Below are 19863 nucleotides of genomic sequence, written 5' to 3' on the forward strand. Positions count from 1 at the left end.
ATATTTGCACTAATTAGGGATCGGACCTAGTGTCGTCATTATTAGAAATAATGTGGACATGACTAGAAAATTAATTAAATTATTAATTTATTTATTTATTTATTGAAATACATTTGTAATCCTAAAGAATAGAGATCGCTCTTAAGCGATAAGACCGTCTGTTGTTACCTATATCCAATTGTATTTTATTCTATACATGTAGGTATTATAAACTGTGTGAGGTGTGCAATAAAGAGTGTTGTATTGTATTGTCTTGTATCGATAACGCTTTACACAAACTTTCAAAATAATAATAAAATTAGAAGTTGTCGTTGTCGTAGATACCTACCTATTTATTACAATAAATATATTCTCTAGTTAAAATACACTATATTATAATAATAAATACAAATAATATATACGGTCTAAAAAATTACAAAACCCCCACGGATTTACAAGGATTTATTTCAGGAATCGACAATGAAAAATTGGAAAAATACTGTTTATCTTAACTAGTAAATCTACATTATCTCAAATCCATGTGCTTATTATTTTCATGTTATTTACAAGGACTCTAAGTTAATGAAAAATAATTAAAGTTAAATCTCAGGAAAGATGAATTAATTTTATTATTATTGCGAGTAATGACGCTACTCCGTCCAATCCCTGGAAATAATAGTAATAAACAATTCACGCAAGAAATATGTTACTGCATTAAAAGTTAGATAATAATAAAGATAAATTACATGAATGCTTGTAATATATTAAAAGTTATGGAAAAAAAACATATCCATTATGTGTCGGACCTATAGGAAAAGATCCTAAAAACCTAAAAGCTTACCAATAGTCAGGTAATTAAATTTAGCATAATCTTTCATAAAGTCTTACTTACCTCCAAAACAATGCAAGAAAATAAACAAAAACGTCGACTTCAGGCGCCTGATCATTTTCGAATCACTAACCCACTATTTTCACAGTCTTAAACTTTCTTCAGTTCCTTAACTCCATACATATTCACATAAATAAACTACTGTAAGCTTTCAAAACTGTAACTATTGCCATTGTGTTTGTGAAAAATCGAAATTTAGATTTGAATTTCAAATAACGTTCCAAAAATCTATCAGAATCGGATACGTTTACCCTCTCGGGAGTCTCGCAGAGCACTGAAGAAAACAACCCGACTGGGAAAACGTCAGATTTAAGCGGGATAGCTCGTTTGAAAACAAACGTCGATATAACCGGCTTGGATACCGCCAGATCACTAGAGTTTCCTGCGCTTAGTTTGCTAAGCTGTGGCTTTGTACCTCTCTAGACCGTTTTGTAGGCAAATCATTTGGTAAAATTTAAATGAAAATTGTCGGCTGGACCGTCAGTTATATCCTTTTCACATCACCTATTCGAAAAGGGAACTTTTCTTCCCTGCTAGGAGGGATCAAAGTGGCACTTTTCTGTTCGAGGACATTTTGTTGCCAGTATGAAATATTGACACAAAGACATATGAAATTAGTATGCATATAATCGATTACAATTTCTTTAAAATCGATTACGTGCATACAATTTTCTAACTTAAATAATATTTTGTTGTAATTGTAAACAATAAATGTAATTAGCGTATTTTAAATTAATTAATAGCATATTTAAATTAAGTAAATTAATTAATTAGCGTAATATTTACAAAGAAACGTAAAAAACATTAGTTTAATAATTTAATTTTTATTTTGACATTTTAGGTCTCCTTAAACGCAACCATACTTGTCTATGCAATTTAAAAAGTTTATATTTAAAAAGTTTTGTACAAATATTTCACAAAGCATAACTATGCGGTTCTGTATTGTGTATAAATTTGTAAATACTTAGTTTAAATCAATGACTTTATAATAATAAATATAAGTGATATTAGTCTTCATAGTGTTCTTCCGAAGATTTGGTTCAAAAGGGTACTTAAGAGCTAATTTGTTACCAGAAAAATCTACAAAAATAATGCACTTGATTTTCATTGTATCATTTTTGGTATTTGCTGCTGTCTTTGAAAAGATATTAGGTACATAATTATGAGCTGTAAGTACTTTTAATTTGTCAGTACAGTCACGTCTGAAAATATCGATACGGACAAAGTGCCAGAAGGTACCTACCTATACTAAGGTCGTGTATACATATTTTTGGCACTTTGTCCGTATCGATATTTGCTTAAAATAATAATGTTTTGAAACCTAATATATGTATGTAATTTCCTCATAGGTGATGTGAAAAGCAGTATGTGTCACATGGTAGCAAAATTATTTTCACCTTGGGCGTTAACACTTGAATCCCTCACTACGCTCAGGATTCTATGTTAGAATCCTTCGCTTCGTTTAGGATTCAATTGTACGCCCTCGCCGTAAATATGTCATTTTGCTCCCTTGTGACACAATCTACTATTGAATCGCACTACATATTTCCATTATTTATCTACCTTGCTTTATACGGCTCGCACCTGCTCATGCTGAATCTTTTATTGTCTTTTTCATCGATAAAAACGTTTTGGGTAAGGATTAATGTTCGATTTAAAACAAAAGGACCGTTGTAAATTAATGGTCTAATGAGATTGGATTGTAAAAAGTATTTTAATTACAGGTTAAACTAAGTACATTATATTATTTAAAAAATTAAGATTCAGTGCAAAAGTTTCACTTATTTATTTCAAGGTTGGTATACCTACTTAAGAGGTTAGGTAAGGCGTTTCGAAAAATGTACGGTACGAGTATTGTGCTGCCGTGTTTGTGTTTGCTCGACACGTGCTAATGCTAACACAACGTGACATTATTTTCCACCCTTGTAGATAGTAGGTAGGTAGGTAGTAGGTATGCAAAAATGGATTGTAAAGGCTATTGTACCGTTAAATTAACGTTTTGTGTTTATTACGATATCCCGAGGCTTATTGTTTGAGTACTACAGTGTGGCTTGAATAAGCACTTATCGTTTAGTCCATGTGTAGGTACCAGCTATATACTTAATTAATCAGGCGAGTACTGAAAATGTTTGTTATGTGGTGTGATTAGTTATCTATACAAAGTGTTCACAAGGAACGCGAAAGATTTTACCCACCCTTTTCTGAGGCCAAAAGAAGGATGTAATCAGAGTTTAGGCCAAATTCGCAAAAAAAATTTTTTTTGTTTTGTTTTTCGATTTTTTAAATGTATTTGTACATAAAAAGTAAATGTTATTGGTAAACTTGTCACTTAAAATAGACCTTTACTTTTTTTTCGTAAAACCTAGTTTTTACTTGTCACTTTTTGACATCTATCAATAAGGATACTTAGACTACGTCCCACAGGGGCAACATCGCCATCAAAAATGCGTTTTGCGCTATGTAACAATAAAAACTTGTTTTTTAGGGTTCCATACCCAAAGGGTAAAAACGGGACCATATTACTAAGACTCCTCTGTCCGTATGTCTGTCTATCTGTCACCAGGCTGTATCTCATGAACCGTGATAGCTAGACAGTTGCAATTTTCACAGATGATGTATTTCTATTACCGCTATAACAACAAATAAAAAACAGAATAAAATAGATATTTAAGTGGGGCTCCCATACAACAAAAGTGATTTTTTTGCCGTTTTTTGCGTAATGGTACGGAACCCTTCGTGCGCGAGTCCAACTCGCACTTGGTCGGTTTTTTTTAAATTGGTATTAACTCTGAAAGTAGGCGAATTACAGAAAAGCTTATAGGACATTTTTGTCTTTAAATATGATCAGGATTACGCTGTTAAAATTATTCGGTCTCCTCATGTTACACCGTGTATATAACCACCTATTACTTTTTACAACACCATAACACTATGCGAATTTTAAGTTTTGTGTGTCCATAGATAGAGGTGACTGCTTACTATCAACGGGCTATTAGACTACAAGTTTTTGCCAACTGCAGCAGCATGACGAGTTCTCTCAAGTAATCTCAGTGTAAGTAGGTAGGTACATTTGAAGAAGGTATGAATCGAAATAAGGTAAGACATCATCTGGATTTGTTCGCGTAAAAGCATATCTACCTCAAAGCAAGAATCTTATTATTATCAATTAAATTAATCTAATAACGTAAAATACGATAGAAGACGAAATTCATTCATATAAAAAACTAACTTCTGCCCGCAACTTAGTCTACGTTAATGTCGATGATGATTGATAAAAACAATCCTATATCCTTTCCCGGTCCTCAAACTATCTCCATACCTAATTTTATCTAAATCGGTTCAACGGTTTAAGCATGAAGAGGTAACAGATAGACCGACAGTTACTTTTGCATTTGTAATATAATAGGTGTATAACATTACTTACCTGTTAATATACACAATAAACCCATGTCCAGCATACTCAAAATATTATAACGCGTGTCAAATGCAAACCCTTTCGCAAAACAAATAATTTTGTACATAGCTTAAAAGGCGGTTAACAAATTTTTAACAAAATCAGATAAACTTGGACACATGCCATTTGAGGCAGGCACAATTTGGCGCGTTAATAGGGGTACCCTGACAGCCATGTAGATTTAGGTAAAGGTCCCAAGGTGCCCGTAATCGCGCGGTAACCGACGATAACATGATCATAATTTAAATTTTGTTTCGCTGCAAGATTGATGAAAAGGGTTTTATTGACGTTATTGCTGAAAGGTCTTTAATTTGATGGGTGTTACATTTGCTTATTGAGGGTTGTATACATTTATTTAGTGGATTTACAGTTACTTACTCTTACATACAGTTAGTTCTTTGAATTCGACAAATAGTTAATGCACACGCTCACAAAATGAATACAGTGTTGCGTAAAAATTATGTAGTATTAAGTTGAATTGAGTATTTTTGGAGTTAGATCCACGACCCAATACCCAAACATAAAACATAATTTTTGGTTAAACCCTTATCCACGTAAACTGTTCTTCGCCTACTGTTAACTGGTGTCCAAAGGAGTGATCATTTTTGTTTCAAAATATTTTCATGACCCTTAACTTTATATTCGGAAAGGTTTTTTTATAGTTATAGACTGAGTAAAAGTAGCAATAAGAAGCATTTTTTTAATTTAATATTGAATTACTTTTAAACTTTAAAATCCTATGCAGAAAAATGTGATAAGTACTCGTTTTTATGTATGAACATGAGCAATTTATTATTCGTTCATCCTTCTAATTACTACTTTATTACTCAGGTACCTCTTACTTTTATTGTCAATTTTTTTTTGAGGTACAAAACACAACATATGGTAACAATTAAATGTACAATATATTTAACTAATATTTATAGGTATATTATTAGTGTTAATATGAATTGACTTACTTAATAATTTATTTCAACGAGGACCTAATGGACACGACAAAAAAGTTGGATTGTTGTTGAAATCAAGGTAGTTGAATCGAGCAATATTTCCTCACGTTGGAAGTAATATTTTCTTACTAACAGAAAACATTTTTTCTTACAAATAGCAATTCATTTGTCCATGACCTTTATGATCCATGTGCAAAAATGTATCTGCCCTATACCTACATTTACTTTCTAGGTAAATACCAGATCTATTCATACCGAGTCTTGCTGAATCTGAAGCCAGCAGGATTGTTAGTATTTCTGATAGAATACTAATTGGTCCTTGTATCAAAATATAAGTATTTACTCTTTTAACATAGCTAAATGTAGTACTTAAATAAATACGTCTGCCACATTTATAATAAATGTGATGCTCTTTTTACCTTTTAATTTCGGCAAATACAAAAACAAGAAACAATTAGTAGGCAAACGCTGAAAACGCCACATGAAACAAAATAAGGCAATTGCAAGTTTCAACGACCATTTTGATCCAATAATTATGTAGTTGGTAAATCTAATAAAAAGTTCAAAGCTGAAATTTAGGCACGTTCTTTCGATCGATGCTACACACTGAAAACGAAAAAGTTGTGAAATTTTTTGTCAACAAAGCAATGTAGTACAAGTTTCTGTAATAAATTTAAGACTTAACTACATATTTTACCGTGAACTCTAATTTCCTGAACGGAAATGAATATCCACTCGTAGGTACCTGCGATGTAGGGACGAGTATATGCGATGCGAGGAAATTAAGGTTGCCAGATAATTCGGTCGACACACTTGCCGGACGCATGTTTCATCGCAGCGCTCTTTAACGAAATTAGACGATTATTTGAGCATCTTTCATAAGTACCTATTTATTTTGCATTTCATTATCATTGGGAGTACAGTCAGTCGCCTCGCGCTGACCCTCTTGTACCTATTATATAATTTACCTACTTACTTGACCGAGTTAGTTGACCGAGTTGATGAAACACGCTGGAAAACGCAAAGGATTTCCAACACATTTTTACCAACAAAAGATACTACAAACCCTCTGGCGACACGTTTTACTAAGTTCATGCTAGCTAAACAGAATGAACACAACAGCGTGGAGGTATATTTGAACTAATAGTAGTAGTACTAGTAGTAGTAGTAGTAGCGAAAACGATTTTGGATCCGCAAGTACCCAGGATTCCTTATCCACGTGTTTACCGATTACAGTGAAGCAAGAGGAGGGTTATAAAATAACCACTGGCCTCCAGCCACGATCCTCTAGCATACAGCAGCTTCCTGTGCTTGCCCTCATGGTACAAAGTAAACCGGTTTATGCCGGACGACTGTGGTAACCACAAACCGAAAAATTCGAACAAATCCCGTCACAAAGCGCGCTTCGGTCACTTCTTTGCCAGGCCCTTGTGGCGCCCTCACGCGCTAATAAGTCAAGACAAAAGGGGATGATTTTATAAAAATATTATTATATCATTGGTGTAGAGAATAAGAAACATCTCAATCGGATACGGATTTACCAAGTTGCGAATTTTGTAAAATTTGAATTATTTTTATGGTCTCTCCTGAATAGTATGCGTTTGTCCCTTACGACATTTGAAATTTCCACTGTCGATATTCTTAAAAACGTGCTCTATTTAACCCTTATCTTAGCAAGGCTCAAAATATTTTGAATTTTAATATTTTTTTTAGTTTTTTGGCACCTATTGAACATAATAGACTATTAAAAAATAATGAAAAAATCTAGGCTTTTCCAGTTTTGGAAAATGATATGTATCATAAATTTAATACAATGCCAATCCCTCGACAAACTATTTGCCTACTTTTTAGAAGAAAAAAGTGGATTTTATTAAAAATAAGACATGCAATGAAACAGAAATCATCATTTATTGTTATTAAACCGCAATCTAAAGCATAAAATGAATATTACACCTGTAAAAATAAATAATATCTACGAAAACCTGATCACATAGTAGAACACGTTAACAAAAAGTTGTGTAAAATTGGGCTAGTAAACAAATAACTAGTAAAAAAAAAACTTTTTTTTAAGTTAGGGGGCATTTTTTGCTACAAATAAAATTTACCGCGCTACGGTCTACGGCGTAGCAATCAGGATACAATGCACGAATATACAGTTTAAATAATATCTATTACCTACAAAAAATCAAAGTTCACTAACATGTTTTGCAAAAAATAGAAAATTAAAAAAAAATATGTACACCTATTTTGACGATAACTTAGCAATGTATAAATGTAATACACATGTACTTTTATGAGTTCTTGGCAATGTATCAAATATGATACATAACAGTTTCATGTAAAGTGTTAAATGTTCTTAAATACTTCCACTATGTAAATCCTAATGCGCTAACAGATAGTAAGTGCATAAATGCACAAGTTACAATGCAGAAATGCAAAAATATATACTAATCTAAGAAATAAGTGCAAAACTTATAGTACGAAGTTTTGCACTTATTTCTTAGATGAGCACGAAATGAAAACTGTTGTTTCTGCGGCGCCATGTTGATTATTACTAATTAATTTACAATGACACTTGTGTGCATTATTTTTTTGTTATGATAAGGGAGGGTTGATCGACATATTTATAGCATAATTTTTTTGTTAAGTAATAAAGTGAACCTACTAGATTTTTTAATGTTCCATGTATCACGGGTGTTACGATGCCCAAATAAGGGTTAATTTGCCAATTAACAAGCTAAAATTCACTATAGAGCTATCAAAAATTCTCATTCAAAAATCATGTAAGTACTTCAGTATCATTACAGGGCTATGGGGGTTCACGAGGTCTGCAGCTTACGGAGCGACTAGTTTTATGTTGCTGAATCTAATAACTTAACAATGTATAAACATTAACTTTTGCCGATGCTTCGACAAATTATTAACATTTGTTTTATTTCAGAGACTAAAAAAATACTATATTTTTCAAGAATCGATAGCAACAATCGACCAACTTAAATATATAGTATCGATATTATCGATAAAGATATACATTTTTGTCGATGTAGCAGCGTTCGGAGATTTTCGGTGTATAAATCTTATCCATTTTCCTTGTTATTGACGTCAAATTGCTATCGGATTTTACGAGTATGATAAGATGTTATAAATAGTATTCTGTAGGTAAATGATTCGTAGACATCGCAGGACGAGTATCTTGAGTTGAGTGAGTGATCTGGAAATTAATGTTTAGATACGTATTTGATTACAAGTAATAGGTATACTAGGTATGTTGAGATTTCAGATATACATAATGAATATCAATTTCGTAAGTTTTTTACTAATATAAAAGTTTCTTGTATGCTTGAAACTGTAAATGAATAATTGGGTGAAAATTGTACAAATACACATAAAATGTAAAAATGTGAATTTACTGATAATTTTTAGGGTTCCGTACCCAAAGGGTAAAAACGGGACCCTATTACTAAGACTCCGGTGTCCGTCTGTCCGTCTGTCTGTCACCAGGCTGTATCAGGCAGGCTCATGAACCGTGATAGCTAGACAGTTAAAATTTTCACAGATGATGTATCTCTGTTGCCGCTATAACAACAAAATAAATACTAAAAAGAACGGTACCCTCTAGGCCAGGAAATAAATGCTCAAAAAAAGTTATAGAGAGAAATGCTTGGAACACAATTTTTGACTTCGTAGCTTTGTTTAGACTAGTTAGGAGGTGAACATATCAAAAGTCCCCGCCCGTAACCCTGGTGCTGGGGGGAGAGAGGGGTTCCATTTTTCGGTTTTTCGATTATATCTCGGAAACTATGCATCTGAGCGACCTGGACAATTATACAAAAAGAAAAGTGATTTCATTTGTTACAAGTTTCATTCAGTCACGTTTTTCGATATCTTGTATAGTTTTCGAGATATCCGCTCTTGTAGGTTTACATAGGGTTCTCATTTTTATCTTTTTATCTTGATTATCTACATCAGTGAAGCTGCTAGGCCGGGTTTGGTATCGTTTTCGTATAAATCAGGGATGCTAAATTTATTTATGGTATCAAAATTTACACATTCCTTAGCAAAAACAAGTTGAAAAAAAAAATATTTTTTTAAAACTCGTCTTCACGCTTACTGCTGAACCGATTTCGTTGAAATTTGGTATAGAGATGGTTTGAGTCCCGGGACAGTACTTAGGATAGTTTTTATAACCAAAATCAACTTTTGAGGGTGTGAAAAGAGGGGTGGAAGTTTTTTATGGAATCAATAACCGCTGAACCGATTTAAATAATATTTGGGATGGTCTACATGTCTGATTTAGTTAAAAATTATACCAAACATGACATTAAACCTAAACTTAAACAGTATTAACCTCAGGAATTCAACTTCGGCGAAGAAGCTGAATTCCCCTCACACCAAAATTCACACGTTAAAAGTATGATTTTTGAGATGAAAACTATCTTGTCCTGTCTCGGGACATAACATCTCTATACCAAATTTCAACTAAATAAGTTCAGCGGTTTAAGCGTGAAGAGGAGTAAAAAAAGGTATGTGTTCAAAGTTTATATGTTTCTACTTTAGAATGGTGTCAATGTGATACCATAAATGAATTTGGCACTCCCGATTTATACGAAAACGATACTGAACATGGCCTAGTAGCTTTATTGATGTAGATATCAAGATAAAAATGAGAGCCCCAAATAAACTTTCAATAGAGAATATTTCGAAAACTATTCACGAAATCGAATTTTTTTACTGATATAAACTTGTAGCAAATTTAACCAGCTTTCATTTCGTTTAAATCGTCATGTTGCTAAGATGCAAAGTTTCCAAGATATGTGAAAAACCGAAAAATGGAACCTTCAAACCCCCCTCCCCCCCGGCACCAGGGTTACGGGCGGAGACTTTTGATATGATCACCTCCTAACTAGTCCAAACAAAGTTATGGAGTCAAAAATTGTGTTCCTAGCATTTCCCTCTATACCTTCTTATTGCTTGGCCTACTCGGTGGGCGAGTCCGACTCGCACTTGGCCGGTTTTTTTAGTGTATTTTTAACACTTGATTAAAATGCACATTTTGCAATTGCGTTTTGATTGATACATTTTAATTGAAAACAACAATACACAAAACAGTTTGAAATGCCATTAAAATTATTTACGACCAGTTCATCTCAAAACAATTAATTTAATTTTAGACTTTATTTACGTCTTGGATGGTAGCCCTAAAACGTAAGTAAATAAAGTCTAAAATCTGTACGTATCTACACGTATCCAGGGGCGAATAAAAACGTGCAAAACAATATGCATAATAATCTAATCTGATCAAAAATGGACTACGATCACATTGTAATAGGTATTATTCCAAAAACACTTCAGCACCCGTATTAATGAGATTGAAAATGGTCGTTGTGAGAGCAAAGCGTAATTATCAATTAATTTAAAAAGTCCCTTAATTAAGGCAGCTTTCGCTCCATTTGAAATAAGCTTAGCTTTGTCTGGCGATAATTGAACAATTTAACTTATGACGTGTCATAAACTGAAATAAATATCATACACTAAAGAAAAAGAGAGCGCTGGTGACCTAGCGGTAAGAGCGTGCGGCTTGCAATCCGGAGGTCGCGGGTTCAAACCCAGGCTCGTACCAATGAGTTTTTTGGAACTTATGTACGGAATATCATTTGATATTTACTAGTCGCTTTTCGGTGAAGGAAAACATCGTGAGGAAACCGGACTAATCCCAAAAAGGCCTAGTTTCCCCTCCGGGTTGGAAGGTCAGATGGCAGTGCCTACGCCAATTCTTGGGATTAGTTGCCAAGCGTACCCCAGGCTCCCATGGGTCGTGGCAAAATGCCGGGACAACGCGAGGAAGATGATGACACTAAAGAAAAAGTGACCAAATCCACCGGTGGCTGAGGCGGGAATCGAACCCGCGTCTTCAGCTTACTCGGCTAACGTCCTGACCACTAAAGGAGACCACTGACGATCACAGTCCGACGGACGATATCGGCCTGTCAGTTGTTCGGAAACGTCATATTTTTGTTCTAACTGACAGGCCTATATCGTCCGGCAGACGATAGTCAGTGGGCCCCTTAAGACCACCGTGCCACGGCGGTACCCGTTCCAAATTCTCTGGTGTGTGCTATCTTTGAAAGGCTAGGCGCCTTTGACCAATTCTAAAGGCGAGCAGTGTGTGCTTGCACCTCCTATGCGAATCCTTTACTGGATTACAGTATAGCGAGAGACATGGCGCTGCCAACTATCCAACTAGGGAACAAATCAAATTATTTCAATGAAATATTTTTTGATTTGAAATAGCTTTTTAAGTAGCCACACTACTATATATTATAAACTGAAATAGATTTTATAATAGTAGTGTGACTACTTAAAAAAAAAAACAAATTTAAAGTATATTTCATGAAATAATTTGATTTGTTCCCTAGTTATGACGTATCATTTATTTTTGCTAAAATTTACTAAGAAAGTGGATTTAACTAGGTGCAATTACCTAAATCAAAGCAAAATCTTATTTTTATAGCTGCATTTTCAAATTAGGTAAGTAATACAAAATGTATTAAGGTGACATTCGGAAGACAACTGCAGCGGCAACTGCAATTTCCTCGATAAAATAAGTGAGGGATTGAACGTCATAATCGCGGCAGTAATGCGGCGGCGAACGTCACACATTTTATAAAGGGGACAGATAGCGCAGCGGCGTCAAGGCCGCAGCAGTAATGCCGCTACCATAATGCAGCTCCACTTGCCATCCGAAAGTCACCTTTAGGGTTAATTCAGAAACGACAAAATATCTACTAAACTAGAAGTAATTTACATCTTACAAACTATAACAACATTAGCAACATTTACACAGAAAGCGTAGTGGACGCGCAGGTGCAGGTATACTAATTCTATATAGTCAGGGACTGTAAAGGTACCTGTAACAACGGTTTTGACCAGCCTTTTTAAAGGTACCCGACCGATAAAGTAGCATTACGGTACCGATATCTATACTTTAGGTATCCAAACAAGCTCCGGCCAAACGGTATCTTTATATAAAAGTACCTTGCCGCGCAATCTGATACTCCAATTCAAACCAGTCACTCAATTTTATTGGAACTAATGCCCGCCATCTTAAATAAAAATAAAATTCATTTATTTCGGACAATTCGGAATCCATATACAATTTAACATATCAAATATTAAAATTAAAATTAGAATTAAAATTAAAATACAATCAACTTTAAAAAAATTAGATATAAAATTGAAAATTAGAATTAAAATTATAGTATTGTTTAAATATAAAATTACAATTAAAATAGAATTAAAATAAATAATTAAATTATTATTTTTTAAATTGATTGGATAAAATGAACCAATTAAATTAAATTAAATTACACATTTATTAATGAGGCTAACGTGCATGGCGGACCAGTGCTTCAGAAGGCCACTGTCCCACCTGCTAGCCACGACGGCCAGGAGGCTGTGGCGGCTGTCACGCACCCTACCGAGCATCGCGGCGCAACGCTTGCGGAGCGTGGCGTGGAAACCGTCAACGCTCGCGTCCGCAAACATCCCGGACGCGCTGCAGTATCGCGGCAGCCGCAACAGCACCCTGAAAGCGTCGTTGTACTGGACCCGCAGAGCATTAAGCGATCGTTGTGTATATCTGGTCCATAGGCTGCAGGTATACAGCGATGTCTGAACAGAGTTATTTTTACTTGGGCTGTACAACGGTGAAACCTGCGCGCTATCATATTAGCTCTCATCGCTAATGCTCTGCGTTCCCTTTCGATGTCTGCGTCGTCGCGCAGATCTTCGGTTACCAAATGCCCTAGGTATTTGAAGGTCGTCACCCTCTTCAGTACCTGACCATTCAAGTGAATGGGAGGTACATACTCTGGGCACTTGTTTCCCGCTTTAAACACCATGTACTCACTTTTGAGTGCGTTATATTTTAAATTGTGATGGCGAGCGTACGATTCGCAAATGTCCAAAAGGATCCTCAATCCGCCCACCGATGGGCGATGGGGATCTTAGACTTCTCCATTTTTGCTCTGGTCAAGATGAAAATCGATATCTGAACATCCGAGAGGACCTTTATTATGAATCTGAGGTCAAAATTAGAAAAAACAGCCGCCATCTTGAATTCCTGCATTTTTGCTCTGATCAAGATGAAAATTGATATGTGTGGATCCGACAGGATCTTTATTACGAATCTGAAGTCAAAATCAGAATAAAAGCCCGGCATCTTGATTTTCTACATTTTTTCATTTTTTCTCCGTTAAATATGAAAATATCCTCAGAAACCGATATCTGAGGATCCGAGAGGACGTTTATTATGAATCTGAGGTCAAAATTAGACAAACTGGCTCATATTTCGGTCAAGTACCTTTTTTTTTATATACTACGTCGGTGGCAAACAAGCATACGGCCCGCCTGATGTTAAGCAGTCTCCGTAGCCTATGTACACCTGCAACTCCAGAGGAGTTACATGCGCGTTGCCGACCCTAACACTCCTCTCCCTCGATCTCTGGCAACCTTACTCACCGGCAGGAACACAACACTATTAGTAGGTGGAGGTACCTCCCCAGTTGGGCTCTGCTCTAGATCTGGAATGACATCCGCTGTCCTGTGCCCTACCACACAAAGCGAGATATTATTCACAGTGCCCATACCTCTCTTTTGGACGTAATTTAAGGACATACCCGGGTCCAAAACCTCTACCTCTACCTGAAATGGTCAACCTCAGCGGTACCGTTTAAAAAGATACCTATTAAATGTTATTTAATCGGGTACCGTTACTGTTGGGTGCCATTTCAATTGATACCTTTATTTTAACTAGGTTACCGGTATTTTTCCGTTTTGTTCGCCGTACTGTAATGTTGGATAGCTATTCAATAGATACCTTTTATTTAGGTTACCGAACTTTTGCCGTTTTATTCGGGTACCATTGCTGTTGGATACCTATTCAATTGATACCTTATTTTAGGTAACAGGTCTTTTGCGGTTTTTCAGTCCCTGCTTCTAGTAAGTAGTAGGTAAGTAGATATGATTCGTAACAGGAATTTTCGAAATTTGTTTACAAAAACTTTTCTTAGTGCACCTTCTTTCGCAGGTTGAAAAAAGTATTTATTTTTTACTAGGAAATTATTATGGCAAAATCTATGAAATAAAAATAAAAATTAAACGTATTCAATAGTTGTCTTACACTGATTTGGTGCCCTATTGCCCAGATAAAAGTAAAAAACTGTTTAATTATAAATTCGATAGAATCCATTTGCTCTTTGAAATACTTCCTGAGTGAAGTTGGATAATTAAAACAATTTTCATAAAATCCCGTTCTGCAGAAGTGCCAAAAATAAAACAAAAGTGCTCTATTACGGGAGATCGGAAGAATTTGCACGCTTCCGTTATGAATGGTTGACGCAGTCACTACTTTGTGTACCTACTCTTCGCTCCCAAAAGTACTTACATATAATTAATACCAAAAACAAGAAACGACAACTTTTCTGCAATTGCAACTCTGTGGGATGTAATGAAGGACGAAACTTAAATGGAACAAATAGTTATTTGTGCAACAAGAGAGGAAAGTTGGTTTTTCTTGCGAGGGACTCAAAAACACGAGGTGTAAAATAACTTTGCTCTCGTGTTGCACACATAATTTTTCACCTCAGTAGTGAGAACATATTAAAGGTTAAAATGTATTTCGAATTACACAGAATAAACAGAAAAAAAAAGTATTATAATATGTACGATACGATACGATACGATACGGGACGGGACCGGACCGGACCGGACCGGACCGTAAAAAAAATGTAATAAAAGTATGAAGTTCATGGCCTTCACTAAAATAAAAAGCTACATTGTTTCACTCCCTGGAGTGAGGAAAGTCGCACTTTCCTCACTCCAGGGAGTGACGAAAGTAGGCTTGTTCAAGCTGCTGAGGTGAAAATTGTATAGCACATTTGCGTGGCCCGTGCTTTAAAAGTTAGTTAACGTTTTTCTGAATTATACAATTTAATATATTTATCTCCTTTTGACATCACTTGCAGTTCGTCGCAGTAGTATTTAGGTATATATTGTAGAGAGCGAGATGGCAAAATGAGATCACAGTCGTAATTTTAATGACGGCTGGTTTTTTTTATATAAACTGATCGGCGATTGGCCCTAGTCACACCTGATGGAAAGTGAAGACAGGGCCTAAGATGGAGCTCACCGGTTCAGTAACGGCCTATTCACTCTTGTTTAGTCAAAAGATAATAAATCATTACACAATCATTCACAGTGTTTATTGTACAAAATATGTTACTACTTTTATTAGTGCAGTAATTTTTGGCTACGATTTCTTCGTAAAAAAGATAATGTAACCCCATTCCGCATTGTTACGTCATGTTTTATAATTATGACAGTATAAAATAAAAGCTCACAGTATGGAGTTGATTGTCACGCGAGTCGGCAATTACTCGCCAAATACTCGCGACCACGCTATGCGTTACTACCGCAAATGAGATACACTTAGGTGGGGCAAATTTAAAAACATAACATCACTATTAGAAACACTTTTTTTTTTCAATTTAGACTTAATACTAGTGGAATAAGGTTGTACAGTAAAAACCATTGCTTGTGCTCTTAAAGCACTACATTTTTGATGACATTAGAGAATGTGCCGGTCACCTGGGCACGTTTTAAGTAAAATCAGAGGCGCAGTCACTGTTAAAATTATGATATTCTGACGAGTTAATACTAACCAAATGTAAACTGTTACAGACAACTGTTTAAAAATACCTAGTTATTTTCATGGTTAACCTTTACTACTTTTTCTAGTACGCGGAGGTCCTTATTAGCAGCGCTACTTCAACGACGCGGACGGTTTCAAAGATTGCATTCACGGCGGGACTTCCTTCGTCAAGGAGATTGCACCAAGTTTCTTCGTAAAAACTCGTCTGTGTCGCAACAGTCATGCAGTAATTTACATCCGAATATAACCTTTAATTTGTTATCTGTGCAGCTCGTTCACATTAAAGTTGACATATTTCAAGTTCAAATAGGCGTCTAGATTAACGTTATAGTTAATTAGACGTTTTCTATGGGATCCTGAGTGTAGATTTACGTACTATGTGTTTGAAATGTATTTGTAGTAGGTACATAAATGGAATAGTTATTTACAATACAAGTGCGAAATTCGCAACGAGTAGCAAGTTGCAAATTTCCTATTCGCACGTGTATCATACAACGTTTTACACTACATAATTATGGCCCTTTAAATTTTCGACGTAGTTAGGTACGTAATGTGCTTATTATAGCACCGGTATATCGTAATGTAGCACCATATGTACTGTAAAAGCTATTTTTTGCTTGTTGTTCATTATACATCTACCTCGCAGACATTAAAATGCTTCATTAACACTTTCTATTTTTTTCTTTTTTAGGCATTTATTTTATATCTTAACTAATGTGTACAGCAACTGTAGCCTTACCACGACTGCTAAGGCAGTATCAAACTGACATATTCGCTATCGTCTGCGTAACTTAATTTCTCTACAACTCGCTCGTACCTTCTAATATGCCAGTATGCGCTAGATGCATAGAAAGTACTAAACTTACTCGTAAGTCACGCTCACGCTAGCGAATATGTCAGAGTCAAACTGGTGGTAGCCGTACTGGTGTCCAAAACGAAATTCGTCACGAACTTCTTTTATTTGCAAACACAAGTAGTTACAATGCATCGCCGTGACAATGACGTGTCGCGTGTCGCAATGACGAACGCGAACGGCTCACAGTCATTAGTAACTGCAGCTAAATGAAGACGGTTTTAGGATTCACTGAAAAGTATTTTAACTTTTGACCGCCCTTAAGTCATTGGGCGGACAAGCCATAGTATGTACGTAAATCGTTTTTATGCTATGTACGCACATTTCTGTACACGCAGAAGAAAAAGTTGTTAGTTACCGAAATTGACAAGCGTGTGATGCAATACTTTCCTTCATTGCGTTGCTAATCGAACTGAGATTATGTCAATATGTAGACAATCTGCTGCCGCGGGGTGCTGTAGGTACTAATTCCATTCGGGGCAGGGTAAAGCGTGTCCTTTCTGTACGATATATTATTACTTATTCTAAATTTATGCTTAAGTGTCGTTTTAACTGAATTCTTTTAGTAATTACAGCAAAGTAAATATTTATCGTTGAATATTTATTCATGACAAATCATAATTGAAGTTGAAGACGAATCAGAAATTATTTATTTGCATTGATACAGTATAGGGATGTTACAATACATTTTTTGTATCATTTTAAGTGCATGTTTACGTATTCCATGCATTAACCAGATAATAATTAAACCGAAATTCCAATAGTTGCCTTAATTGCATTAGTTGCATTACGTCCCGTAAGTTTTGTGGTACCAGGGAACTATCATTTTAAGAACACAATATTGCAAGAATTAGATTTTTTTCTACTCGGCGACTGTAATGGCACAGATTATATAATAGTTTTTACGAACAGATATTTATCTCTCAAAGAAAACGCAAATATCTACCGTTTTGATACCTACACAAAAATACAATGGAGTGACCTTCAGCGCGCCGCTCCCCGCACCGCGCGCACCGGCACAACGCTAGGGTTGCCGACGCTTAGAAATGATAAATACCTACTTAAACAGCGGACTAAAATAAAATGAAATCTAAATCTTAAATTATGTATTTTAATCATTCATTTACAACTGTTTTAATTTTATGTAATGTATGATTATTTTATTTCTTCTCTAAGTAATTTGTTGTTAAACTTGATTGTGGATGGTTTTAGTGTAGGTTTCAGGTAATTTGATAGTGTCTTATGCGACAGTAGGTATAGCGATTATAGAGTCTATAGAAGATACCTACCTACTTAGGTACAAGTATCAATTTTAATTTGTGTGAAGACCGGTCCTCTCTAAATCGATTTATCAAACTAACATTAGAACTTGCCATGAGGTAGGTATACGTAACAGCATATCGTAAAATAGCTACAAAAAATGTTAGGTTCCAATAATTATAATATTCCGTTTTTGCGTAAGTGTTTGCGAAATACTCATTTTAAAAGGTCATAAGTCCCTGCAGTAACCTCAGTGTTAACGCCGTTTTATAAACCGCGCAATGATTAGTTTTAAAACTTCGTGTAATTTTAGAGAATAATGTTATACTATAACTACAGTTTTCCATCATAAGAATATGTGTTTGGAATATAATCATATTCTCAATAACATATAATAAAAAATAAAGAAAAATAAAAGAGAACCCAAAAATACATGTAACTATAAATTTGTCGTAAACACTACATGTTTAATTAAAGAATAAGTATCAATAGTAAGTAACTTGCTAGTAACCTACGTAGCTTGTAACCATCATAAAAATTGTGAGCGCATGTGGCAACCAACTAGCTTGCTTGTCTACCGTGAACGGGAGACGATTCGTAGGTATAAATCCAAGCTCGCGCGGAGAGTTCCTTAGGCCTGGTAATAGTTGAATTAAGATTTCGTATACCAAACTGTAATTGCGTTCTTTTCATGTATGGGCTCCCAACTCAACTATAATATTCATAAGCGAACGCTGTAGTCAACTATAATGAATTATAATGAAGCAAGCTTCATGGCCTGAACACGATACTCGACTGAAAAGCTCTCTGTTATATCACGATTGTATAAAATACTGTTATAATCACGCATAAGTCGATACCTGTGTTATTTTGTACTTTCGCGAACACACTCGATGAATTTTTTGAAACACACACTGCTTTACCTACGCGACAGTTTTTGTGTATGTTAATGATCAGTCTTCCTGTATATTTTGCACAGGAAGCGTGTTCTGATTGTATTAAGAGTTTATGAATTTGGTCATGATGTGTTATAGATATGATCTTTCAGTCTTCAAAGTGAAATCATAACCTGTTATTGAAATCAGAATACGTCTCTAGGAAACAGATTCGGGTCCGTCTTTCAATGCAACGTGTAACATCACTTCAACTGTTACATTAAATTAAATTAAATAAGTCTGTTCATCAATTTGAAACGTGGACCTAGTCATGTGAAACAAAAACACGAAGTCAGTTTTAGAACAAACATTCATACGGAACCACAGAGCGTACAACACTTTCACAATACCTTTGTTTGCTCAAACCTTTTCATTGTTCTCTAAAGGGGACAAGTTGCGTTTCGAGCGTGAAAATCCTGTTTACAATAGACGTCCTGAATATTTTAACTATCCCGGCGATTATAACACTTGCTTTAGTCTTAGCCCTTTGTGGAACTGTTTATTCATGCTCTTTAGCGGTTCCCTTGGTCAAGGATATTGACTCTAAAATCAAGCCTATTTTGAATAGAATTTGATAGCTCATTGTTGTCGGACAAGGTCCAGACATCGTAGATAGTGTTTGTTGTTTAAATATTTGTTTTCAATACGATTAGCGCTAAATTAGAGCTTCAAAATATATCCATGCCAAATTTCATCAACATCGGTTCAGCAGTTTAAGCCTGAAGAGGTAACAAACAAACAGACAGACTGACAGACTTACTTTCAGATTTTGAAGCTTGTTATTAATAGGGATTAAATTTTTTTTTTTCTGTTTTTAAGTAGTCACACTACTACA

At 35.2% G+C, this 19863-nt stretch overlaps 1 protein-coding gene across 2 annotated transcripts in view; it reads right to left on the minus strand.

Annotated features, from left to right (window-relative positions):
* LOC134754236 (uncharacterized) overlaps positions 1-19863 on the minus strand; it is a 99921-nt gene that overhangs the window by 74153 nt on the left and 5905 nt on the right. Inside the window, exon 1 of one of the 2 annotated variants that reach the window (XM_063690422.1) lies at positions 872-1136. The exons of the other annotated variant lie outside the window; for it this stretch is intronic. Coding sequence (XP_063546492.1) covers positions 872-926 — 55 coding nt within the window. The 5' untranslated portion in view covers positions 927-1136. Of the gene's footprint in view, positions 1-871; positions 1137-19863 lie in introns of those variants that run through there. 2 annotated transcript variants of the gene reach the window in all.

Source organism: Cydia strobilella, chromosome 2, assembly GCF_947568885.1.
Source record: "Cydia strobilella chromosome 2, ilCydStro3.1, whole genome shotgun sequence".
Lineage (NCBI taxonomy): Eukaryota > Metazoa > Arthropoda > Insecta > Lepidoptera > Tortricidae > Cydia > Cydia strobilella.